This window comes from Chaetodon auriga, chromosome 6 (genome assembly GCF_051107435.1).
Source record: "Chaetodon auriga isolate fChaAug3 chromosome 6, fChaAug3.hap1, whole genome shotgun sequence".
Classification (NCBI taxonomy): Eukaryota; Metazoa; Chordata; class Actinopteri; order Chaetodontiformes; family Chaetodontidae; genus Chaetodon; species Chaetodon auriga.
The window spans coordinates 12,085,620-12,113,367 of record NC_135079.1 but is presented as its reverse complement, the minus strand read 5'-3'; the positions used below and the strand labels follow the sequence as shown (position 1 = coordinate 12,113,367).

At 44.3% G+C, this 27,748-nt stretch overlaps 1 protein-coding gene across 2 annotated transcripts in view; it reads left to right on the top strand.

Annotated features, from left to right (window-relative positions):
- Window positions 1-25,969, top strand: part of roraa (RAR-related orphan receptor A, paralog a) — a 177,453-nt gene extending 151,484 nt beyond the window's left edge. For both annotated transcript variants that reach the window (XM_076733843.1, XM_076733844.1), the window contains 9 exons: window positions 15,227-15,312; window positions 16,775-16,916; window positions 19,286-19,681; window positions 20,317-20,438; window positions 20,544-20,676; window positions 21,661-21,768; window positions 22,760-22,870; window positions 23,084-23,196; window positions 23,603-25,969. In XM_076733843.1, the coding sequence (XP_076589958.1) occupies window positions 15,227-15,312; window positions 16,775-16,916; window positions 19,286-19,681; window positions 20,317-20,438; window positions 20,544-20,676; window positions 21,661-21,768; window positions 22,760-22,870; window positions 23,084-23,196; window positions 23,603-23,767 (1,376 nt within the window). In that variant the 3' untranslated portion in view covers window positions 23,768-25,969. The remainder of the gene's footprint in view (window positions 1-15,226; window positions 15,313-16,774; window positions 16,917-19,285; window positions 19,682-20,316; window positions 20,439-20,543; window positions 20,677-21,660; window positions 21,769-22,759; window positions 22,871-23,083; window positions 23,197-23,602) is intronic.
- The last annotated feature ends 1,779 nt before the right edge of the window (window positions 25,970-27,748 follow it).

Sequence of the window (27,748 nt, the reverse complement as noted above, 5' to 3'; positions counted from 1 at the left end):
CTTGAGGACATAGCGTTTTCCTATTATGTTCCCTGTTAGCGCAGTCAAACAACGCTGTCTGTTAGAAACGTCTGATGTCCCTTAACAATGAAGGTGCAATGATTTACACCTATGTTTGATGAAAAGAGGCTGGGGAATCCATTAGTGTCCATCTAAATTACATCAGCTAAACCACCGACACCAGCCTGCAGTCCACTGCCAGCTCATTGATTAAGAAGTGTGGCCTTATGTAACCGGCCCTTTGCATTAGTTCAACAGTGTTGCTGTTCTCCTCTTAGTGGAAAGACGGCCCATTTGTAGAACGCAGTTAGATTTGTCTCTTGTGAGAGAGAAATATCTAAATGAAATAAAAGCTGCCAAGATTAAGCACTGCATTTTTTTTTTAACCCAGTGACTCACCTTCCTAAATGGGGAATGAATAATGTAGGAACAATTGTAGAGGGTAGGCGATGCAGCAGATTTGTACATGATGGTACTGTAGCACGCCTCACAAAAGGACTCGATCATCCAGGAAGTCATAAGAGACAGCACATTGTCCAATTAATAACCACGAAAACAGCCCACACTTCCGAGTGATTTCTGAGATGTTTTCAAGGCATCGTAATCATTGACAATGCATGTGAAAACCAAATTTAGATTGCCGTTGGAAGTCTCCATCTTAATTCAGTCGACTTTTTTTTAAAGCCCCCCTTTGGTTTTCGATAAAAGAAAAAGCAATGTCAATCAGGTGAACTAATGGGAATGTGCATTTTGTAATTCACTCAAAGGGAATGGTAAATTGAAAAGAGTTTGCAACCTTTTAACACACTCACACACACCAGCGCTGACAGTCAAGCTCCATTATCTGACAGCTGGAGAGGTTAAAAATAACTGTGCTCGCAGCAAATTAGACGTATCATTTGGCTTCTAAGTGAGAGATGAATCTTTGTGTGGATGCTCCTGCCATGCCGTGACACAGGGGCAATATATCAGGCTGTGTTTGCCTGTCTTTCTCATAAACTCCAAATGGAATTGTAAACAGATGAAGCAATTTTACACCAAATGTATTCTCTCTGAGTCGCTCCTATGCTACAGCGAGGAGCCCAGCTACCATAGACACATACATTACTGCCCCATGCACTCTCAAGCCAAAGTACATAAATCATCATTTGGCCGCCTGCAGGGTTATTGCTATCGCTCAAAGCCAATCCTCAAAGTGTTTTATATGTTACTTTTTTATCTGACGATAAATCTGATGTTATTGCACATACAAGTTGAAGATCCCGCTGCCTGCTATATCTCTGCTCGCGCACAAAGGCAGATTCACGCATGCCGTAAGTTGGGGCATGCGCGCACGCAACGTATAAACACTCAAGGATGAGTTATATGAGTCTCGATTCTGCTTGTCACAGTCAAGTTTTCCATGTCATTCAATAGCACCTTGCCCACTTATGCAAAGCATTTCATGACAGGTGTTGGAAGGTGGAGTGTCAGTTCCCATTTAAGATGGTAAAGTAAGTGTAACTGTGGGATCCTTGTTACTGTAAGGTAAGTACAGAGATTTCCATGGGAGGCTTAGGTGACAGCGAAGGTGTAGCGTTTCCTCTAAATACCTAACAACATCATTGTTAATTCATAGCTATTTAATCACTTACTAGAGTAAGTGCAGGAAGGATGATCTTTGTGTCATGTTGTCTCACAAGGTAATCTCTTGTATTTCCTTGCTTAAGACCCATGCTCTAAATTTGTCACTGACTGCGTGTAGCCGCAGCCCCCCCCCCCATTCTAAGATGAGTTTTAAGTCTGCATATTTACTGAGCTCAGTGTGGCCCTGACTCAGTCTGCATGACATGATTTATCTCATCCAGCTTAACTGACAGGTATTGATGTGATACAAGGATAAATGCAGTAGATTGATGGAATTAAAGCCTACCCTATTGTTCCCATGCTGTGCATCACTGACACATGTGAGACTCATGTCTCTCATTAAAGAAAATAAATGCTTCAGGCATCCTCCCTGCAAAAGCATCAAGTTAGTGTGTGTGCGTGTGTGTGTGTGTGTGTGTGTGTGTGTAAGTGCGTGCGCGCCGCCGTGTGTGTGTGGGAAGCTATCTCAGTTGTTTTCCCCTCTCTATAATCTCTCCCTCCTTGCACAATGGATTTAGCCTGGCCTTGAATGGGAGAGAGCACAAATTGCAGCTGACTCTAAAGAGCAGAGCATTCACCCTGTTGACAGAGGCCTGGACGTGTGATTACGTTAAACAAAGGGGCAAGACCATTGATTATTTAATTAACTTTCAATTATTGCTTGTGAAAAGGACAGGATGATGATTACAAGTGTGGCCATGCTCCGTTGTTGAAGGCATCGTTGTGTTATACCCCTCGGCAATTCCTTGGTTCTTATATGATGCATCTAAGCCACTAAAGAAATCTAATCTTAACTAAAAAAGAGAGAGAGAGAGAGACGGTGAGAGAGAGAGAGAGGCTTTCTCCACTTTACGTGCACGGCAGGCACTTGGCTGTGCATCTAAATTTTAGGGAGCTAGTGTTAACTCTATATTTGGATTCCACTGGAGTGGATTAAGGATTCTTTACTGCAAACCCACGGGATTCTCAGAGACATAAAAGAGGAGACTGTTTGCATCCATGCTATACAAATAATTGCAGGTTTCAAATCGAGTGTAATTTCAAGCACCAGCTATATGGGAGAGTGTGGGCTTTGATGTACAAATCCACAATTCATGGGGGATTAGCACCCCAAAGGTTAGCAGTTGCTAATTACAGGAGATTGGTTATACATATCTAACAAGGCAAGAAGACAGCCTTAATAAATGTGAGGATTCATCAGGAACAAGGATAAGCGTCTGTGATAAGCGGACATGTATTTGAATCACCGCAGATTGATACCCTGTAATGCCCTCCTTCATACAGTGAAAGGACAGAAGCACTGTCTCTCCCATTGTCTTTACAAACGGCGTACCTTGTGCGATATGAGATTTTCAAGATGCATTTGTGAATGCAGATTTGTGCAATCATATAAATTAACCTCTCAGATATTCTTCCTGTGTCTCTTACTGCAGCAATTTCTCTTTTACTGTATTTTGCTTGCAGCGCTCAGTGCTGCATTACCATAATCCTTGGTTCCCTTCCACAAACCACCACTGGCTAAATGAATCTATTATTTTTGCCTGGAGCCGCAAAGATGCAACAAAATGCAATGCATTGAAGGGAATGAAACTTGTGATAAGCCGCACATTTTCTCTATAATAGCCTGTCTACAACAGACTTCTTAACCATAGTTGGAAGTATCACTGCACTTGACCTTTAATAATCTGAATCTTGTAAGCTTAAAAGGTGCTATCAAACTCTAAACCTTTTCAAGGGGAAAAAAAAAAAAAACATAATTCAATTCTGCACACACGGTCATTTAGTCAAGCTCCGGCTCGCTGGACCTGCGTGTTGTTGATTCCCCTGACCAACAATAGCAGACCTGGCCGGTGTGGCCTTGTGTTTTCATATGGCCCTAAATTAAACATGTCCGAGCCAAGGCAGGCACTTGCTCTGCCGCGGGAAACACTTTTTCATCTCCTAATGAATGTGCCTGAGGGGGTCCCACAGGGGGCTCCACTTCACCCCTCATTAAGCGGGGTGCTGCCTCTGCCTTCATGCTGAGGAGCAACCTCCTGGAGAGGGGCCTCCCACTTCATCTGAACGTCCCACGCTCCCCTGCCCTGGACCGGTGGACTGCACTGCTCTCTCTCTTTTCTTTTTCGCTCTCCATCTCTCCCTGTCTCCGCTGCTTCCCCTCTTGTCACAAAGCAGCCTGGTCTTATAGTCGCAGACCAGGGATGACAGGGATGAGAGGACGGTCCAAGCTCCTAATGTCATTTTAATGGCCTTGTTTGGTCTGTTGTGATTTATTGCCATACACACACTGCTAATGTCCTCCTAGATGTCTGTTTGATTGTCTTTTTCACAACAGGTCAAAGATGCTATTGTTTTAGAGCTCATAATGAGGAAGCGCTTGACAAACTAATCAGAACTGCACGGAGAGTTCCACTTTCTTCCAACCGTGCTGTCGTCATTATGGCCTCAGACGGACACGTACATTATGTCAGGCGCTGGGGGCCAGACGTGCTGTGTGGTGGCCTTGGCAAAAAGAAGCAAGACGTGAAGAGCTGCACAGGACCTAACGTCCTGCTCTGGCTTAGAAGTTCCCTCCTAGTTCAGCGCTGCAAATGCCCATTGTCATGTGGAAAATATTGACAGCTTCCTGTCATTAATGAAGCAAACAAATCACAGACAATTCCTGGCTGCTGTGAGCCAGCAGGAAGGGAAAGAGGGATATACTGGCTGTCAGCTGACTCTTAGAGCCTTTGCATGGCAGGAGAGTGGGCTGAAGAGCTGATTGTTATTCCAGGGCTTTTGGGATGTGTTTATGCAATCATTAATCTTGGCACTTGTTTATTTGCCTGGGATTAGAGCACCACGGTGCATTCACCGACAGTTAGGGAAGCCGGTTCACCAAAAGGTAGCAGCGAGCGCTCAGGTCTTCCACTGTAAGCAAAGCGTGCAAGGAGGGAAGCATGCTTTGCGCATGGCTGCTTAATCCTGCCATGTTAAACAAAACCAGGCCAGTGTTTGTAGGACTGTGAAAACAGCAGTGCAGGGGGAATGTGCCTCACATGCTGTAAGCAGTCTGTGAACTCTGTGTGGCAGTAGACACTCCTCGTGCACCCCTGTCGTCTAGGAATGCCTTTCATACGGTCTGCTACAACTGGAGTAGAGGGGGGACAGCAGTGGAGTTGCTCAGCAGTTCCTCCACAGTGACTGCAGAAATTACTGCAGAAGTTTTTTTTTTTATTCAGTGTAAACTTGTTTCCCAAACGGGCAACAGTTTAGAAACTTATATAAATGGCCTTTGAGAGCCAAGTGGCAATGTATTTTTGAGATAATCCAGTGGGTTTTAAGAAAGGGTTTTTATGACCCCAAGGAGAGGCAGCATAAAGGAACAGGTAATCCTTCACTACTTAAGAATGTTATAATCACCAAACTTGGAGATGCAGTGTTTTCACTGGACAGCACGGTGGGAGTAGAAATATTCAGAACTTTAAGGAAAAATAGCAATAGCTCTCACAGTGTAGTAATACTCTATTACAAGTCAAAGTCCTGCATTCAAAACCTTACTGAAGTAAAAGTATATAAGTATTATCAAAAGTTAAAGTAGTCATTGTGATGAAAAATGCTCCCTCTGTGTTTTACTATTATGTCAGATGGTATTGGATTCATTTTACAGCTGCATTAATGTGTGTGTTGCATTTTATTGCTGTAATTGTTTTTTTGTGGTTGAGCTCATTTTAACTGCATTATATACTGTCGGGTAGTTTAATCTACAGCAGTGCACCATATTCTATAAATCAGAATGTTTGCAGTGTTGCTGTCCTGTCTACTTTTCATGAAAGCGGCTTGTTTATAGCTTTGTGACGATGCATTTTCCAGTTAATCCATGATTTTGAAATAGTTCATTTATCTTAAGTAGGATCATTTTCTCAGTAACGGAAAACATAATCCTCATCAGAAACGTTCAAATTCAAATTCACCAAATGCGGAGATACATGGTTTTCACTAGACAGGAAGGGTATGAAAATTTGTAATCTGAAAAGTAAGTACACGTATTTCAAATTTGTAATTGCAGTATTTGAGTAAATGTACATAGTTACATTCCACCACTGCATTGATTTAACTCTGTAATACATAAACATGCAATCTGCTACGAGCCCATTACATATAATGCCTCAGTCTTCTTATCGCGGCCCTGATACTGCCAGGAGCAAAATAAGATAAACAGATTGATTTTTAAAACGCCTTGCAAATTTCAGCACAAGTTAATATTCTACACGGTCACAATCGTAACATTTCACTTTCATCATTTGAACATTTTGAGGATAAGTGATGCATGATGGAAGAGTTCCCAGTCACTTATTAAGACGCTAATAGCCGAGGGCACTCTACAGTATATGGATTAGATAATGGCTCTGTCGCACTTTAATTTGCTGTCTGCACCTGGAAGAGAGGGCCTGGAAAATGTTTGAAGGCCAAATGGTCGCGCTGAGTCTGTGTATGTACTTAAAAAAAAAGGGATCAGATGGGGAGAAAACAAAAAGCGGTCCAGGTAAAAACAGAGCGAGCAAGCCCAGTGAGGCAGGCTCTTTGAGAAAGCTCTTCTTCTGGGGCCCCATGACACCGGTGATCTGTGGAAAGGTTGGATGCCTCTAGTTTCAGCTCTATCTAGCTCTGGATCTTTGAGCAGCAGGATTCAGTATCCCAGCTAATGTAACAAGGCTCATTTGTCTCAATCACACGTCCCTGGAAGTATCGGCTGGCCATTGATGTCATTCATCTTCCCTGTCCTTGCCTGCTCTTGTTCAGCTGATGAAAAACCCAAGACCTTCAAGCAGAATGGCAGAGGTGCTGTAAAAACTGCTCATCAGCCCAGCCGTAAAAACTGTTGAGTAACAGAGGTGCCGTGTGGAGCGTTCGCACAACTGTTAGACAGCAACTTTCCACATTTCATTAAAGCTAGACAGACTGGCACGTGTTTTGGCGAGTGACTTTTTAATTCTCAGATCCACTTTGACAGTTTTTTAGCACATTGTCATCAAACAGTGAGAACATATTCTTTTATCTTGGCTCCTCGAGGAGCAGTTGTTTTTGTCCACTGCCACACTCGGTACACAGCACCGGCGGCAGACAAATTTGGCAGCCTAGTCAGAACGATGTTATTAAAATGATGTGTTTATTTTATTTATTTACTTTTCAAATTTTATATTATCTCTCTCTCTCTCTCTCATTCACAAAACCCCAGCACGTAACAAAATCTGTGTAAGCTGCAGTGATGGAAGAAGTAATTCTACAGTGTTTAAATACTAAAAAGTAAAAGTCTTGTCTTCAAAATCTTGCTTAAGTAAAATTATTATCATCAAAATGTACTGAAAGTACCTAAAGTAAAAGTACTCATTATGCAGAATGGCTTATTTCAGAATCATATACAACATATTATGTCACTGGATTATAATTAGTGATACATTAAAGGACCAGTGTGTAGGATTTCGTGGCATTGATTGATGAGGTTTCAGAATGCAACCACCTGGATGCCGCTTGCTTCATCCCTCCCTTTCCAAATGTGTAGGAGAACCTTCGATGGACGTGAAAAGGCGTAGTATGAAATGGAAATACTCAACTAAAGTAGGAGTACCTCAAATTTGTACATAAATACAATACTCGAGTAAATATACCCAGTTCCATCCACCAATAAAAAGCTGTTTAATCAGCCATAGGTATGGGGTTAAAATGTTACAACCATTATGTGAGCTGGGTATTTCCAGAACAATAAAAGATTCAAATGCAATTAAATAATAAAATATATGTCAATATGATTTCAAAGCTTCTCTCTACAATCCGGTGTCCATTATATCAGGAATAATTCAGGATGACGTGCTCTCATACATAATAAACATTGACGGGGAAGAACACTGTGATGTGCAGCCAGCAGCTAACTGAGGGCTTAGCATAACTGCTGGTTTAATGTTACCTGCAGTTTTATGTACCTTATAAAATAACCCCAACATGGAATAATAGAGGAAAAATTAAGACCATTTTTAGAGGGTAATTGTGACTTGTCACACACTTTTAAACGGTGGATCCTCCATTTTTTTGTATTTGTAGAGATACTGCATGATGACATTGCTCTCATGTGCCATTTTTCCCCCCAAAATTGACATGAAATGTTTTGGAATAACACTCACCACTTGATCTATTAACACATGTGCGCAGTACTGGTTTCAGCTGATGTCAGCTCCAATGGAAATACTGACTCGCGCCATAACTGGAGGCTTATGCTGAGCTTCCCTCTTCGATGGAGCAAATCAAGATCGTGATTACTATCTGGCCCGTGCAGCCAGTCTGCGTTGTCTGGAAACATGTTTTCCTAAGGAGACCACAGAGGGACAATTACTGTCAGCTGAACTATTCAGCCTGCTCTCCATGTGTGTTCTGGCTGCGTGCCCCTGACCCACTGACCCTGAGCAGCAGCATGAGACTGGCCTCCAGCCTCACTCCTCTTTCCCCCCACTTCTCCCCTCAATATCCACCATAGCTGAGGCATCCAAAGAGGAACTTTGCAAATGCCTAAAATGCACACATAAAGTGCTCATATTCTCCGTCAGCCCTCTGGCAAAAACACCATGCAGGAAGTTGTATGGATGTAAGTTTTGATTTCTTTGTGTGGAACAGTAGAAAAATCCTATTCAAAAACCCACAGCAAGAATCCTGGTTGTTTTACAGAAATGCATACTAATACAGCAATTATAGGAGGAAGGAAGTTGGACAGTGTGGCAGTAGCAAATTCCCTGGTGCAATGGAATAAGGCTCTTTGTTGTTATGTAAAGGTTCCTGCGTGTAATTGCACTGGATGTTTTGAAGGATTCATTATTTATATATTCCTATGTTTTTCTAAAGGAGCCTACTAGGCTGCTGTCCCTGCAGGGAGACGGGGGGGCTGAGAGGTGCTTAACTAAGCCACTGTACCACAATGGAGGCTTTAACTACTGCCTGCTTAGATCAAGTGGTCAGAATGTATAGGTTCAGAAGCATCACATGCTCCTCAGCTAAATCTTAGAATTCACACAGCGGCTCCTGCACCAGTCAATCAGTCGGTCCTGTGTGATTTCAGCCTCAGTGATTTTGAGTTTTGGTGCATCCCAGTGCCTTGCTGCACAATGCATGAGTAAAGAAAACAATGCACAAGCAACTCTGACTCAGACTTGTAATGTAAAAACTTCTATCTCCCGTCAAAAATGCATGTCATTATAATGGAGGATGTATCACATTTGAATTTGTGAAGGGCCCAAACCAAATGATCTAAATAGTTAGACAAAGCATGTAAATATTTGCAACACAGATTTTTTATTCAGCTCTCATGGCTCTCTATGACTAACTAGGGGCTGGTAGAATGCATAAGTGAGCGCTGTCTACAGATTGTATTTTGCCATCAGAGTAAACAGTGTGAGCCTTTCTCCCTCCCGGCACACACATACGCCTGCACGCACACGCTCGCACACACACAGAAGGGGCGTGCCCTCCGGTCCCCAGCACCCGGGCACAACTTCACTTGTCACCGCAGTCGCAGACAAGAAGGGGGATAGGTGGGGGAAGATGGATAGAGGGAGGTATGGAGCGATGGGGAGAGAGATTTGAGCTCAGGTGGGGCAGACAGGGGAGGGGAGAGGAGCGCCGCACACATGCTACCCTTCATGGTGCTCGTCTGCTCGGTAAACCCAGGCTTTTGTTGTTTCCCCTAGAGTGCAGGCGCGCAGACTCCCAGTCAGGAAGCTCGTCAATCTTTGCCACAACAACACATAAATTAGTGCCCAAATTACTGTTACGCCGGTGGAGAAAGAGACATGGAGAGAGATGTCTTATGTTGCGGTTTGGGAATACATCTTCCCCTCTCCTGCTCCCCCTCATAGAGGGTGTCAGAATGCACTTCAATAAAACAGTCAAGTAAATACAGGGAGAGACATGAAGAGAGAAGCACTGCTGTGTTGTACAGGCATCTGGAGTTGGGCAGTGTTGAAATATTAATAGGCCTCACACACAAACAAACACAGAGATGTACGCATGAGTTCATCCAAAAAGCAGCCCAGGGCGATGGTCCAGACCTGAGCTTCAGCAAAGTCACCGCACTGCTATGAAGGAATAATAGGGAAAGGCTTAAAGAGCCCATCTTTTGAAACGGAAATATCTCTTCAAATATAGCCGGTCTCTAGTGAAGGAGGATCACAGCTTAGGCAGCTAAATGATTGGGGGGGAATTAGCACGAAGCAGCATAGAGACATCAAAATGTGTCAATTATGTCCTTCCTTGCTCTAATCCCTCTGGTCAGAATATTTTTTGATGACTTCAGCGTGTTTACAGGTTGAATGGGAGCTGTTTAAAGTGATGATATAGAGCTGTGGTCTGCAGGTGAATTTCTGCACTAGCGCTGTGTGCTTACCTCGCGCTACAAACCGGCAAATGCCATTAGAACAGCTCTGTGGTAACATGCCAGCAGCCCCCGATCCCTAAACAAATAACACATTTATACTATTCAGCCTGTGTTCCGTGCCACAACTGTCCTTTGCCGCTGACATTCAAATAACCTTTCTTCTGCTGCATAAATGGGAATAAAAAAGTATTGTGTTGTGCGACTTCACATGACAGCAGAGCCCTGGCAGATGAAAAGTGGCAGAATTCTGATTCCAGCTCTTGTTAGGCTGTCGTCTCTCTACAGCTAGATCTGACTGTCATGGGTATCTGTTTAGAGAAGACGCTGTTTATCAACCGACAGCTGATCTCCACCGCCAAATGGGAAGTTGGGCTAGCAAAATGAATAGCTGCACGTAATGATGGTGCAGCATTGCTTAGTGCACATTTTGCAAGCCAGTTCATTGCATGTCGACCATGTGTAAATGCTCCGTTTTATAAGAAAATCTGCTCTTTTTTTTTAACTGTCCTGAGAGCAGGCTTCCTTTTAAGCTTTTGTTTGGTTTTGTTGCAAAATATTATAAAATGAGAACGTGTTAACACAGTTTGTCTGATGGTAGAACGACTGTTAATCTGTTCATAATGCTGTGCCCTGTCCAGTTCCTTACATAATCTCTGACATGAGCCCACTGGCTTGCGTCACTCTGTCATTGACAGCTGTCAGCACAACATGGCCAACACACACACACACACATGTACACATTCACACACCCACATGCACAGAGAAGCAAATGTGTTTTTCCCCCTCAACTGCTTTCTTTCGGAATGATGTGCATTGTGAATGAGCCAATGAAAAAGAGATCTGCTTATACAGAACAGTATAGGAGCCTTGATTTCAGAGCTCATTTATTGTGCACATCTATCATGAATCATCAGGCCATGAGAAAATGATTTAATGGTCCAATCGAGTAATGGGTTAAGCTCTCAGAGTTATGACAGTGGCCTGGGCATGGGTCTGTAATGTAAGGGATAATCTTAATCCTTCAACGTTATGTCAGTAGTCCAAGGGTTCAGTGGGAACAGCCAGGAGATTTTGACGAGTGATTTTCCATGTTTGCAAAAGCCTGCAGGATTTTGAGTTTTATTTTGTGGATGTTAGCAGCATGCTATGTTAAAATTTCCAACAATATCCTTTTAAACAATCTTGCACGAATTAAAGAATGATAACAGGAAACTATATAAAATGTTTGTTTTTATCTGACAGGAATATAACCCACTGAAACAGGTCCTCTTCAGTGCATGCTAATTGTTTTTCATCAAGACTTTACACTGCATAATGACCAGAGAATCAGCAATTCTAAATATTTATTTACTAAGTAAGATTTTTTCAGTGTATTTCTCAGCTTCAGGATGCAATTATGTGTTGAGTGAAGCAATGCTATATTTGCACTGCATAGGGAGGAATTTGCCTTACAGTGTCAGTCTATTGGATGCTTATATTAAAATAAACCACGACGGGCCACTGTAAGCTGCTGGTGTGCATTTGGCAAATTGTTCTGGGTGTTCACATTTGACTGTCAGTTTCCAGCTCTTTGATAGCGTAGTTTTAGCAGTGGGTTGATTTCAGGGCTGTAGAGAAGACAGTGAAGGGCACTGGGTGAACATGCAGAGGCCTCGCTGCCCTATTGTACATGTGCTCTGAGTGACACGTCATCCCCTCAAAGGGCCTGCTAGTGTGGTGAATCAGTGTCCTTGAACTGCTCAACCACAGACAGACAAAGAACAAGCTTTAGCATTTGGCTTGACTGTCTCCTCTCTCTGTCATGCCCATTGTCCGAGGCGCCCACGCCAGGCTGCAGTGCTGCATACAAGAAATCAGTCTTGAGCCGCTGTCCGGCCCTTATGGTTATGCGCGTGGTGCGATCGTGCTGCGGTGTGATTCGTATATAATCTCGGCGTCTCAGCAGGTGTCTTTGAAGTGGCCTGCGCGCAGAGGCCATCTCGCAGTGCTGTGAGGAGCGGCAGGCTGCTGGGATGGGCTTTAGCATGGCTGCCCGTCTAACTGTGCCTGGCTTTGATGTCGTAAACAGAGCAGGCAGGGCTGGCTGGCAGGGAAGCGGGCAGGCAGGGAGGCAGGCAGGCGCGGTGAATGGGATCAGTGGCACTGCGCTGGTCAAGCTCAAGCAAGCCAGCAGCTGCCTGTTTCACACCAAGAGGCAGTTAACACCGCAGCTCATGTCAATAGATATTGACTGCCAGATTGGGAGTGCTTATAAGTGCAGGCCTTTTTGTTTGACTGACTCTCATGTGTGAATTCAGTTTAAATCATCCTCAGTGTCTGAAGGGCAGCTCAGGGGCCCCCATGACTAGTCACTCAAGAGGACAACTCCCCCCCCAACCTACACACACACACACACACACACACACACACACACACACACACACACACACACATCTTTTTGAAAGCAGCTTATCCCAGTGTGGAAATAACTATATGTTCAGACTGAGGTCTTTTCTCATACAAGAAACTACAGAGCCTGCCTCAGCCGGTCCAGAGACAAACCCTTTTTACTGTTGAGTGCACTGAGCATCCAGGGGCTTGTGCAGCGGTGGAGTGAGAGGGTGTTAGCTGGTGAGGCTGTGTGCACTCAGGGCCTTCCTGCTGTAGATAGGGCTTTGTGAGGCATTCTCGTGTATGTGTATGCCCTGCCCGGCCTGGCACCCCCGCGTCTCTACTCCCACTGCTTTCACCTGATGTGGCACAGCCTCTGTCAGGCCTGAGCAAGCGCCCAGCCAGCTTCGCTTCTTCAGGAGAGATGAAGGCATCTCACAGCTATGCTGTGGGGGTGGGGAAGCTAGCAGCAGCCTAAGCCTGGAGCTATCAGAGGCTGGAGCTCAGAGCCAAAAGCCTGTGGGCTGGATAGGGTGGGTGGAAGCTTGGCTTAACTTGGCAAGACAACCATAGCCACAGCCCTGCACTGCCACCCAATGGCTGGGGCCTATCACTGCAACCTTTAGTTCACCATAACCACAGCTAGTCATAATTACAGCACGCTTCAGTTGTTGTGAGTGCATGTCAGAACAAATTATGTAAGTAATGAGGCTGAAAATGCTAAAGGAGTCGAAACACACTGCACTGCTTATGCTCATGCAGGGAGAACACAAAAACAAACAATAGAGTGCACTCATACAGAGATAGACCTAACCGAAATAACAAGCAACTGTGCACAGTAAGGAAAAGATTAATTATAAATTAACCCTCTCAGTTAGGTTGTCAAAGCCCGCCTCCTGCCTGGATTTCACTCTAATCCGGGCCGACGAGGTGCAGTGCCCTCTATTGTATGTGAGAATCACAAATCGCAGGAGGTGTTGTCTGGAGGAGAATTAATTGTGCATGTTCTACCACTCCCTTTTGTTCATTTTACTAAAATGTAGGCTAATTCCATGTAAACATGGCCGGTCTTGTTGACTCCAGCAGCGCGAGGAGAACAGACACAGATTCCTGAATGAATAGAGTGTGGCTTCCGGGGTTAGTGGATTAGAGGCTCTGTGCTGAGGGCCTCTCCCGGGCATGCCTCGGGGACAAGGACATTATCCACATGACACATTACAAGCTCCTAGGTAGATGATTAAAATGGGCAAGGATCTCTGGATTGAACTCTTGCAGAAGTACTTTTGATGTGATCAAACTAGTTTAAAGAGGTTGGTTGTTAAGGTGTATGAGGGATATTAGAAGATTCTAGTCTTGGGAAGAGACACGAGGCTCGATAGTAGACAGTTAGGCCTGGCTGGAGGGGAGAGGCTGATGTAACACTTTGACATAGTGAATGTACCACCAGTTTTTTAATTATTATCATTTTCACTGCGTCTTATTAATGCAAAAAAAACATAATATTCCTCCCCTAATTGGTATAGACTTGTGTTGCAATAGTTCCGTGCGTTCTGATTGGTCGGCTGCACGGCTGGTTGGAGAAAACCATTACATTGTGAGAAAATACCCCATGGTGATCTTTCCTCGATTTAGATCAGATAGTGGAGTTCGTCTGGCGCTGCAGTGCACTGTTGGGATGGCGGGACTGAGATGTTGGCGATGTGGAGGAGGGCTATGAGATAGAGATCTCTGGGGGAAGAGAGAGAGAGAGAGGGGTAAGACAGTGGGGGAGGTGGAGGTGGAGAGGGATGTAGCATCAGTGGCTGCAGTGATAAAGCTGAGAGCAGTGGGACGAGCTGGGAGTTCTGCGTCTCTGATGTCTGTGTGTTCTGTCTGTTCTGTTGTGTTGCCCTGTGGTCTGCTCCTGAAGAGAAGGCCAACGATGGATGAGGCCTGTCCTCTCTGTGCTTTTGTCCTCTATGGCGGGTGAATCACAGGCCTGTCAACAGCACAACACCACAGCCAAACCCCCCCACCGAACACAGTCACTGCCACGACTCCATCCAGCACAGTGGGAATGTTATGATTCTTTGTGGCCACAGCGGATTTACTCCTGAGGTTTTTATGGTTTTGAAGTTGAAGAGGCTTCATGAAGTCAAGTTTTCCAATGGCGAATGTGTGTCCTCATGTGGCTAAATGAGCCTTTGTCATTGCACAAGGCTACCAGTAGTGCTACTGTGGTTTATTAGGGTTTGTGGGTAGCTGGGGTTTCCCTTATGCAAGCTGTGCTTCGGATGCAAATTGACACCATGTTTACGTTAGCTGCTTGTGAGGACTTAAAATGGCCTCCTTCTATTCGTACACACAAAGTCTGTTTCCATCACTTTTGGGGACATTGCATAGACTTACATTCATTTTCTGGGGACTCACACTAAGCACAACCATAACCGCTACTTGCCCAACCCTAACCTTAACCCAGTCGTCACGCTAAAATTTAATGATTTATGTTATGGAGACTTGTGTTATTGTCCCCATAAGGAAGACGAGTCCCCACAATGTGACAGTGTAAATAGATGTAGGTCCCCACAATGTGAGTAATACAGGTCCACACATATGCACGCACACACACACACACACACAGACACACACACACACACACACCACTCTGTAAATATTCTGCTAATGCTCTGTGGAAGTGAGGATTCGAAAGCCACCGGATGAGATGTTTTTAGAAGCACAGTGCTCTTTCATGTACCAACATGGATCCATGGTGAGGGTGTTGTACAGTGACTTGTGACAGCAAAATGTTGATTTTTTTTTTTTATTTCTTTCATTTCCTTTTCTTCTCTGCAGCTCAAATCGAAATAATTCCCTGCAAGATCTGTGGAGACAAATCATCAGGCATCCATTACGGCGTGATAACATGTGAAGGCTGTAAGGTAAGCGTCAAGAGACCAAACCTGTTTGTGTCATGGGGTGTGTGTAGTGTGTGTGTGTGAGGGACAGGAGAGCCGAGGAGGGGAAGACGGGGAAAATTGAGGATGTAAAGAAAAGTTGCTTGCTAGGAAAAACGTTTGAAAATGTTGCTGAAGTTTCACGATGATTTGGAGCGGGCCTGCGAAGTGTGAACACACGGAATTAAAGTGGTCAAGCACTACAGAGGACATCACAGATAACCACAATTAGTAGGACAAAGTCATTCTCTGGCTTGCTCTGCCTTTCCCTCCCAGGGACATGTCTTTTCACTGTTTCTTTTTTTTTTTTTTTTGCTTCTGCTGCAGCCTGCTCTTCTTGAAATAAAATGATCAAAAGGAGAGTGCTTTGAATTATAGCAGATTGTTGGCTGTTTGCTACAGTGTTGCTTCCATTGAAGCCGCCTTTTGTACTGTTTCAAATGCACCAGCCATTCACAGTGAGGGGAATTTTGTGCTTAGAGTGTATTCTTGTCCCTGTGCTTGTCACCAGGCACATCATTAGCATTCCTCAGCCAGCCTGCACCTTTGCTGTTTGCTCCTGCGTGTGTGTGTGTGTGTGTGTGTGTGTGTGTGTGTGTGTGTGTGTGTGTGTGTGTGTGTGTGTTGTGTGAAGGAGAGAGAGAGAGAGAGAAAGAGAGAGAGGTTCCTTTCAGCTGTTCTTCCCAGTGCTCCTCTCCCTCACACAGGAGCCGCAAGGAACAAAACACTAAAGAATAAACTGCTGAAATCTATCTTTAATGATTGCTAATTAGTCCAAGGCAGAGAGGCCTTTAATGATATGTGCGAGTACAAAAGTTTGGACCATAAATCATAGCATTATTAAAGAGTGCTGCTTGTCACTGGCAGTTATAGCCTGTTTCCATAATGGCTTCCATTATAAAGCAACTTGGCAGCTGTCAGCTGTTTTCTTGTAATTAAACAGCCAATGAGCAGCTAATTAAGACATATGTGTATGGAGCAGTAGAGTGGGGCATGTTAATGATGTGCTGGAATCAATTCATTAAGTCAAAGGATGAGGAATCCAGTCGGTGTGCATTCGCAATCCTTTAGCAGCGCACATGCCAGTGCTGCGTTAATCAACACTAATAACCCCGCTGAAGAAAAATACCATCCACTGTTATCAGTCCTACCCAAACACACCACCCTCCCGCTGCACGCACTGGTGAAATGCACCGCTCTTTGAATGCCAGATATTACAGCCTAACAGCCAGGAAAATACCATCACAGTAGTGTTATTATCTAATCTGTTTGGCAGAAGTAAAATGAAAATATCACCACTGGGAATACAATAAATCACTATCAATCAGAATCATGAATCTGTCAGCACTAAAATACTATGATGCCATGAATTGAGTCTTCAGTCCCAGCACATTTTCCCACCCACCGTGGTAACCCGAGGTGTTTCCATGCCCCTTTTCCTGCGCAGGGCTTCTTCAGGAGGAGTCAGCAGAGCAATGCAGCCTACTCGTGCCCCCGTCAGAAGAACTGCCTGATCGACCGCACCAGCCGCAACCGCTGCCAGCACTGCCGGCTGCAGAAGTGCCTGGCCGTGGGCATGTCACGAGATGGTAAGTGCTTGATGGGAGAGGTGGGTAGATGCAGCAGGGTGCCAGGGTGAGCAGGGAGAGGTGAAGAGTCCAGGTTCAAGCCCCTGTGTGGGCAAGAATCTGCTCTGCTGAAGTGCCTTTGGACCAGTGCTTCAGGGGTGCTGCTGTGGACTCTGACCCTCCTATGAAGGCAGGCAACAGAGGAAAGAAGTTCCTCATGGGCATCATTATATCAATTGTCATTTTGTCCATAGTTTGTATTTAGGCCTTGTTATTTATTTATTTGTTTATTTTTTAAATCTAAGAACGTATAGATTTATTTTGAGTGTAGAAGGAAAAAAATGCACCAAAATGTGACTGATCTGATTTTGATACCATTTACATTGTAACCACTACATGTTTTAACAATTACTTTTATTTGCAGCGACTGATCAGCAGCTAATTTTGTTTGCCATAAACTACAGTCAGCAGCATCTTCTTGCAAAAGGAAACACAAAAAAAGTAGTAAAAATCTGTGTATTTCTCAGAGAAAATCAATAAAAAGTGTTGTTTTAACCCGTAAGAGTCAAAAAACACCAGAGCTCCACCGCGACTGCTTAACTAGCTGCTAGCTTTTCAGTAACTATTAACACCTGCGCGTGTTACTTTGTGTTTATCCTTATTGTTGTTTGGTTGTTTATTCTTGGCCCTATACTGATGTGGTTCTGTATATTGAATCCTAGTGGAGACACAAAGAAAACACACACAGATAATGACTGCCATTATTCTCAAAGAGACACAACAGACATATCCCAAGAAAATTGTGACAGGAACACATGTTACGACATCAGTCTGTGTTCATTGTCTGCCAGTGGCGGGTGAGTGCTTTGTCTGTGGGACTAATTTGTAGCTGTGATAGAAACTAGGTTTGATGAAATAGGAGGGTGTTAGAGGTTGTCATTAGTGCTGCTGCAGCTGAGATGCAGCAATGGGAGCACACAGGTGGGGATGTGTGCTGGAAGGCTCCTGCTGTGCCAGGCTGGTCCAGACTGGGCTGAACCAGACTGGGCTGAGCTGAGGAGATTATGTCAGAACAGAGCTATTATGTTTTTGGTTTTTTTTTTGCTAAGACACTCACAGGAATGCACACAGACAAGTGAAAACTTGAACATACATGCACCAGAGGCTGGCACATCATTATGCACCCTACTTTGCTTAAACTCAGATATACACACGCATACATATTCATGACTGTGAGTGAACACAGAAGTACATTAGCACTTACGAGTGCCTTTGCGTAGCCACACACATTCTCACATGCACATACATGCATGCACATACACACACACACACACACACACACACTCAGGACAGACGAAGGTGACTCTTGCCTTCACTCAACACACCAGAGCCCATCTGCCTGCACTCTCCTCTGCATCGCTCCACTCGCTTTCCACTGTGTGTAGACAAACACACATACACACACACACTGTGACCGGCTGACATACTGCCAGGCCCCCAGAACTCTGGCCAAGGAGTCTCATTCTCAGCACCACTGTTTAGTCTGGAAACCTTGAAACAGGAGGCAGCAACATAGCCCGTCTCATGTTTGAGTGGCTGGTAAGCTGTTCGTCACGTCCCACCTCTGCCTCGGCACTTATGAAGCTGTTCATTTTTGTCATGATTTCTGTCATTACTGATCCCTCCTGAAATATGAAGAATTGATTTTCTTGTCTTCTGTGCTATCTGTTAAGAGTCTCGTGGAGTATGATGCTAATAGCATCTTTTGGTCTAATGGTGACATGATTTTAACATAGATTGGTGGAGTGTTATTGTGTCAGAGGAGGGTGCAGACTGACAAATCATCTCTGTATGTGGTACACAATTTATAGCAAGTAGGGAATGAATGTGCCCCAAAAAATCTCCAATTCAATCATCTTCCCTTGTTGTCTAAACTAAACAAGTCATTTTGTCTCAGAATTTCAAAGGAATAATAGTTTTTCAGGCTTTTTCCAGACATGAGTGTCAATGTCTTGAAATAGGACTAAGTAATTATTAGATTTTTTTTTTAATTCCACTTAATTCAGGAAAATTATTGAAATAAGTCTATTTGTGTTGGTAACCCAGCCTACTGCTAAGATTATTTTACTTCTCAGAGAGTAAAATGTTAAGACTCAACAGTAAAATTAACAAAATGACTCAATAAAATGTCATTTGAAAGGACGTATCCGCTCACTGACGCGGCTTTCATATTATTTTCAGTACAAGTTATTATCACATATTTCTCTCTAACTTTATGCAGAGAGCCCGCTAAGTGCCACATATGGACATAAACAATGAGAGTCACTTCAGTTTGATTGTTTGCGATGTTTCACTCGAGTCTCATGCATATTTTGCTCTGCTAATTGCAGCAGTGAAGTTCGGCCGCATGTCGAAGAAGCAGCGGGACAGCCTGTACGCCGAGGTCCAGAAGCACAGGCTGCAGCAGCAGCAGCGTGACCACCAGCAACAGCCTGGAGAGGCGGAGCCGCTCACACCTAGCTATGGCCTCTCAGCCAATGGCCTCACAGAGCTCCATGACGACCTCAGCGGCTACATGGACGGTCACACCCCTGATGGCAGCAAACCAGACTCGGCGGTCAGCAGCTTCTACCTGGACATCCAGCCATCTCCTGACCAGTCAGGCCTGGACATCAACGGCATCAAGCCGGAGCCCATCTGCGACTTTGCCCCCGGCTCTGGCTTCTTCCCTTACTGCTCCTTCACCAACGGAGAAACCTCCCCCACCGTGTCCATGGCTGAACTAGGTAAGGAGCAGGAGAGAGAGGCAGGGGGAGACAAGAGGAGAGACAGCAAAATGGAGGAGGGGGGAGAACAACTCAACCGTGGGGCAAACGACACAAAGGTTGCTTAAAATAGCAGGAGGTTGGAGACTCATCTCCAACACTCATTAAAAGAGCCTCTTTTTTGTAATTAGTTTCCATTAATTAGGGCCAATCAGGATCCAGCAGGGCAGGCGTCTGGGGAAATCATTTTTTTAGGCTCCCCTGTGCCTAGGAACTCCTTTTAACAGATGTGTTTTCAAAACCATTTAAATTCTTATACTCAATATTTCTCTCAGAGAAAATGTGACCTTTGTTTCAAGTGAGTAACGTGGCGCCCCTCCTCCTCTCCATGCATTTGTGTCATAACTAGATTGGCTTTGCCTCAACCTTAAGTTATGAGCTTCCTGCAGGCAGTAAAGGGAAATGTCAACAAGCCTTTTCCCAGTCAAAAAAGCCCACGCGTATCCGCCTCTCCTCCTTCTTGAAAGCTCAGTAAATAAATCTTCTTTTCCTGTGGCATATTTCATCAGTGAGGTCTTCAATTTCACATAGCCTCGTGAGCAACATTCAGGTCTCAACTGTAATCTTCTGGGTTTGTGACGATGCTTGTATTGCAGAGCACCTGGCTCAGAACATCTCCAAGTCACACATGGAGACATGTCAGTACCTGAGGGAGGAGCTGCAGCAGATGACCTGGCAGGCCTTCCTGCAGGAGGAGGTGGAGAGCTACCAGAGCAAGGTAACACCACCGCGAGCAGGCCCGTGCCGGCCTCCGCTGCAGTTACGGTAATCAAATCCATTGTTTTAAAGCAGATAACCCATTCTCTGTCCTATCTGTTCTTAGCCCCGGGAAGTCATGTGGCAGCTGTGTGCTATCAAAATAACAGAGGCCATTCAGTATGTGGTGGAGTTCGCCAAGCGCATCGACGGCTTCATGGAGCTGTGTCAGAATGATCAGATAGTGCTGCTGAAAGCAGGTATGACAGCCTGTCAACATGGCCTGCTGCCGTCAAACTCACCCACCACCACCTCCACCACTACCACCCCCCCCTCTGGCATTGTCACAAGGGCGTAGCTGACCTGACTGCACAAAGCCCTGTTCTTCACACGCACAGACAGTGTCACAGAGAGGAGACCCCACCCTGTCTGTTTCCCCCTCTCTGTCTTTGTCGCTCTCTATTTTCCTCTGCTCATTACATACATAGCAGGGATGGACACAGCATTAGATAAGCACTGTGTTGCTGAGCTCAGATAATACCTATCATGACGGCTGCCATTTCCCTTCTCTTTTCCCAGATGATGTCTACTTACTCAAACTGCGCTCATGAAGACGTACTTACGGAATATTAAATGCAGCCGTGGCTCTGTGCACACTGTCACCTATATTGACGCATAAATACGAATGCAGACACAAACATACCGCACATGCAGCAAACAAACACCTCTCCTGGGTCTTTCCCTGAGTATTATTTACATTAGCACAGCCAATATGAATAATGAAATAAAGACTGAGATCCCTTGTCAGACATGACATTTTAAAACAAGAGCATCTCCCTTAGAGGCAGTAATGGCTTCTGTTACATTTTCTTGATCCTCTTATCCACTCCCACAGAGTGGTACAAATTGCAGGATGGAAAAAAAAAAATCCTGTACCTATCTCGCTAAATAAAGGTTGAATGAATAAGCACTGTCACTACTGAATGAAGCGCAATTTTTATCTGGCATTGCATTATGGAAGAATAGCCTTCTGTCTATGATATTATCATCTGCAGAGGTGTTTTTTTTCCCTCTCCCTCTGACGGCAGGCTTCTTTATTTCAAAGTGGTTGTGTTACTCATGTTGTAGAAGAATAGCACAAAGCACAATCATGTGTTTTGCATCCCTGACTGATGTGTAACTGTTAGGGAAAAAAAAAGAAACAAAGCTCAGATTCAGCATCTTGTTCCTGTCTGTCTCCACAGGCTCTTTGGAAGTTGTGTTTGTCAGAATGTGCCGTGCCTTTGACTCGCAAAACAACACAGTCTATTTTGATGGAAAGTATGCCGGACCTGATGTGTTCAAGTCATTAGGTAAGTGGAGTGGGTGTGTGCGTGAGGGTGTGTGCATGTGCACGTCTGAATGAGTCTGCACGCGTGTATTTGTATGCTGCGATGTTTGTGTGCGTTTCTTACAGTGCCTCACTCCTTTCCTCAGTGTAACAGCCAAAATTAGAGTCTGCTGTTCTGTTCTACACAATGCTGAAGGCCTGGAAGCAAACTCTGAACACTCATCCCTGCCTCACCTGGCATTGCTGTCTCTGCAACGGTTATTTATGGTAGAACAGAGACGTTAGTGAGGCTCTGCTGCATATGGCTCCTGTAACTGTGGAATAAATAAAGCCAGACGGAGTGTCTTTAGGGAGGGCGCTATCAAAACCATCATTGATAGTCTGACATAAAACATCTCAGGCGAAAGCAAATAGCATTCGTGTTTGACTGCCATGACATTAGTAAGACTCTCCACCATGGATTTTCTCGCATTTCCAACTGCCGTTTGACGAAAAAAAAAATGCAAATGTGTCCCATAGTGGCAGTAAAAATGCTGAATTCTGTTTCGCGCTGCAAGTTTACCATTCGTTGCAGCTCCCCGCTTGCGTGTGCATATGAGCGAGCATGTGCATCTGTCCCAGCTTCGAGAGTCCCAGCGTCCTGTGTGCTCCACGCAGAGGGGTCCGCAGAGGGGGAGGCAGAGTGATGGGCTTCCCGAGCCGCGGTGGCATCCGCCTGTCTCTTTCTATCCTCGATAATTGATTTAACTAAAAGCCTCAATAGTGACCTCATTTTGGCTTGCATAACACCACCCAACTGCCAAAAGTGACTCGTCTGGGAGGCAAAACTCAGTAAAAGCATTGCCTGTTCTGCTTAAGACGCTCCCATGTGCTGTCAGCATGCCGCTCTTTTTCATTCCTTCCCCTTCCTCTCCCCTCCCCGTGTGCCTCTCTCCCAATAAAGATCAAGAGTGAATGTTGTTCTTTGGTCTTCCTCATCCTAAGCCCTCTCTCTGTGTCCTTTGCTGTGGCAGGCTGTGACGACTTGATCAGCTCCGTCTTCGAGTTTGGGAAAAACTTGTGTTCTATGCACCTGTCTGAGGATGAGATCGCCCTGTTCTCCGCCTTTGTGTTGATGTCTGCTGGTAGGTGTCACTCACAGTGCAGAGGAAAAAAAAAAAAAAAGCTAGACACACATTCACCACAACAAGGAGCGCTGTTGCCCTCCTGTTTTTCTTCTATCAATTATTATCTCATATTAGAGGAACTGCATCATTACTTTTCAAAGTCGCCAGGTTGACTGTGACAGGGCCTGCTCTGTGTTTGTACAGCAACAAAAAGTTTAATTTACCTTCCAGACCGGTCCTGGCTCCAGGAGAAGGTGAAGGTGGAGAAACTCCAGCAGAAGATCCAACTGGCCCTCCAGCACGTCCTGCAAAAGAACCACAGAGAGGATGGTATTCTTACAAAGGTACAGCAGCGCACACTCCATCCATTATCCCTTAAAGCGGCTGTCTGCTAAGCATGCTGTACCCTTGCAGCAGTGCAATCTCCCACTGTTTAGCGTCTTTATCCACAGGTCATCAACCATTTTGAGTGCATTAGATTAAACCAGCGCAGATTTCAGGGGAAGCATTCGTAATGTTACGTGAAATGCCTTTTTATCAGCAGAGAAGTGGCAATTTATCAATCGCACCAGCTCCGTAATATGCAGTGTCAACTTTTCCTCGTGCCTTAGCGCTTGTCTCAATATTTACAAGTCTGTTTGCCCCTGCGTGAGAGGGAATACACTGTAGGGAGGTATGTTTTTCACTACCATTGCTCCATGTCCTTGCTTCCCTGTGAATCTAAACAGCCTGTCTCCTCTCTCTCCACAGTTGATATGCAAAGTGTCGACACTGCGAGCGCTGTGCAGTAGGCATACAGAGAAGCTTACAGCTTTCAAAGCAATATACCCAGACATTGTGCGTGCCCACTTCCCCCCCTTATACAAGGAGCTGTTCGGATCAGACTTTGAGCAGTCCATGCCCGTTGACGGGTAGCAGCCCTGCCAGGTGCCAGTGTGCCCACCGTAGGGGAATGTGGAGGAGGAATCTGAGACACTTTATTGGTGCCCTGCACAAACCAGAGCGGACAGATGGCACGCTGTTCAACTTCTTCTTTTACATCGGAGGGGAGGGCTTAGGGAGTTGATTCTCAAGGTTTACTTTATTGAATTTAGTTCTCTTTGGAAGACTTGTGGGACCCGACACCCCATGGGACATGAAGAGGAGATAGGGACAAATAATTTCTGTCTGGTTGAACTTGACCCTCTTTTGCGCATCTCTAACATGGAACTCATGATTCACTTCGTTCCATTCATCCATTTTCACCACTATTTATTGCATCGCCATCATGATTCATCGGACTCGTGTAAACAATTAGTGAGTCACTTTCGGAATTCAAGTAGCTGATGATGTCTTCAATTAGAAGATAAATCCACAGCAGTGTTATTTTTCAGGTTGCACTCCCAAAACAGTTCCAGCATTCTCATATTCCAAACTTGAAACGGTTTTATCCCTCTATCTGCTTCACGCACGATATCCCCCCGAGCTGAAATAAATAGCCGATGAATGCGCACATTTTGGTCAAGTTCAGCCGCTTTTCTCTTGTGTTCAGCCGTATCTTTTGGACGCAGTTCCTGGAATGAAAGCTCACAGCGACTTTGAGGGGAGGGTCTGTCGGCATGGTGATGCAATCGGCACCTCTCTGTGGACAATCGTTTAAAAAAGAAAAAAGAAAAAAAAAGAAACATAGAATTCTGGTAATTCTAATGAAAACACAATGATTTTAGCTGTCAAGGACTCCATCCACCATTGTTGCATAGTGAAATCATGTAAGGCCATCTGCTATTAATCCTTCTCTGGACAGGTGCCCTGGAGAAGCACAGGGCACCAACACAATGAAAAGGGTCCATTCCACCTGTTTTATAATGTACTACAGGGTATATGGTCATAAGTACTTACTATACAGAAAAAAGTAATGTTTATAGAATCTATTTTAAATAACATGTATGATATTAGTAGTTAGACCATTCTTAATTGTTGAATTGATAAGGCACTTTTATTTACACCTTTCTTTAATTTAAGACTTGTATATTTACCTAGTGATGTGTTGCATGTGCACAAGAAATACAAGTTGAACCATGGTCACAGAGGGTAGTCCTGGGAGCTGCAGATGATACTGGTCTGGAAGTGTAAGGGCTGTCTGTTAGGATTGCTGGCGTGGCTGCTGGTTGGTGAACAAAGAGGCACGGCTGAGAAGGCAGGTTAGAGAAGCTCCATCACATGTTACCTCAACAACCGCCTGTCCAACACCTGTCAAAATGTAGCTCTGATACTCCTTTTGGCGAGCGCGCGCACACACGCAGCACCTTGTAGTGATGTTTCAGCGCTGGTGATGTTAACAGACCCGGACTGAACGGCATTTGTTTGAGATCTTTTCGTCCAAATATTTGATACTAATTTTACTGTGGGACAAAAAAAAAAAAACGCACATATTATGTAAAGAAGAACATGAAAATCAAACATTATCGCAGCCAGATCTCACAAATCAATAGCCTTGAGGTCGGACTGGAAAGATCACAGGCAGACTGTGATCCAATTGTTCCATCTAGTGGAAGGCGAAGATACAGCAAGCGAGTCAACAGCCCGAGCCTGCACAAAGAGACGAGGTCTAACCCAAAAGCACATTTCTGAGCCTCTTTGAGTGTTTTTTTTTTTGCTGTTGTTTTTGAGTGACCTTATCTGCCTTCTCACCGCGGCCTCTGCCCAGCGACGCCACAGCAGGACACAGGAGGAAACAGTGAAGGGAAAGTGAATATTCAAAGCCTTGTCTGGTAGTAAAGCTTCTATTTTTGTAACATGTTTTGGTTAATAAACTCATGAAAGAGAACGAGGGAGAGAAAAAGATGTCAGGTAGCACTAAACTATATTCCCGCAATAATTAGACTAGCTGTTGTTTGTACGATTAGGGGAGAAACATAAAAATGGTAGGACAAGTGCTATTTTCAGAATGCTTTGTTGTTGTGTTTCTGTTTTGTTGAGTGTGTCTTTCTTGTCAGTGTGGTAGTCAAGTGGTAGAACAAAAAACCCTGGATGTGCCAAACAGTAGTCGTTGCTTCCGCTTTCCAGTCTACTCGTCGATAATGTAGAATGGATTCCTAAAACATTCCAGCAATCTCAGTAGCGGCTCCTAGAAATATCTATAGGAAAAAAAAAAGAGCAAAAAAAAAAAAAAGAGAAAAGCTGAAAAAAAAAGTGATATCCCTTTAGAAACCCAACAAAGCATGTTAACACATCTGTCACCAACCGCAACATAGAATCCAGTTGTTTGTCTTTTGTTTTTGTTTTTTTCTGTTTGCACACGATCATTCCTCTGCCGTGCAATTTGTGCGAGGCGTTAATGCCTCGCGCTGTCACCCCTCAGGGACGAGTTTCTTTTGCGCTTTCTGTTTTGAGAGGACATTTGTTTGTACTCATTAGGTTTAGTTTATGCTTCTGTCAGGGATGTTCCATGAGAAGGGGTTAGGATTAACATTTGAATATTCATCGCCGAGTGGTTCACAATTGTACATTACAGATGTCCTACAGGGGCCTCCAGCCACTCGAAGACCACCACTGCACCCCCCCCAACGGTCGAGTTCAAGAGAATCTCATGCATGAAAAAAAAAAAAAAAAAAAAAAGCATCACTTTTACAAACCGCAGTTTTATCAGTACGCAGCATATTCCTGTCACACGAAAATCTGTTTTGGTTTCAAATGGTGTCATCAGGGTCTTTAAAAATGATAACCCTCTTTGTTAGAAAAACCAAATATTCTTATGCAATACTAAATCTGTTGTGTTTGGGTTGTAGTAGATTATGCTGTACCTAAGTAATAATCTCTGTTATGATCCAATGCTATTTGGATATGCACAAGCCCTCTACGACTAGTAAACCTCAGTCTCCCAGCAAAAGAAAACCCAGTCTGGAACAACTGCTAGACAATCCAGGTTGAGAGGCCCAGCGGCCCGGCGAGAGCAGCGAAGAGGATGAGGTGTGAACGCTCAGGGAGGTAACAGGTAGACCGAAGAAGCAGCTCGCTTTCCTCTGGACAGTTGCAGAGCATGTGATTATAGCTCTCTTGTGAATTTATGAGGTCTTTATAATCTCCTCAAAGCACTCATTTGATAAGAGGAGGTGGCATAGCACACTGAACATGCAGTACAGCACTTAACCGTTCAGAAAAAAAAAAAAAAAAAAAAAGATTAAGAGATGGAGATTTGGCTGTTTCCTGTTATTTGTTTGCAACAAAAAAAAAGAGACGAAAAAAAAAAGCTTTGTTTTCTTGAAAATGATTCAGTTTTCTTAAGCTGTTGTAATGTTGCTCGACGGTCACGCGAAACTTTTTTTCTCAAACATGATCGGCGAAGGTGTGCCGCCATCGCGGTTCTTCTCTCACCAAGTGGAAATTTGTTTTCAACTCGAAATGGTTGAGTGGCATGTAATGTGTTCTACACTATAAAACAAGCAATACGCCTTGTGTTACAATTACGGGTCTCTACAGTGCAGTCATCATCCTTTTGAATTGAGTTTAACTCACTCAAACTGATACCGTTTACTCTCAGCCTAGAACAAAACAAGCAGCAAAGCCCCATCGCTCTGTTTCCATCCTCTTTATGTACTGGTATGGTTGGCAGGATAGCAGAAAATGGTCATCAAACACATGAATACTTGTGTCTAACTATAAACTGCGCCTTCACACAGGCCTGTAAAGTGATGTCCTTCTGTATATTCTCACTTGAGATATATGTCCCGATTTAAGTAAGGGATTGATGCTAAGTATGCTATTCAATCAGTGTATAGTATTCAGTAAAATGTGCTGGTCCTTCTGTCTCTGCTCTGTTGTCTGTTTGTAAAAAGCAATAGTGTGTGTGTGTGCGTGTGTGTATGTGTTTGTTCTCACAGTGTGTGAATAAAATAAACCCCAGACAAGGCTTTAATA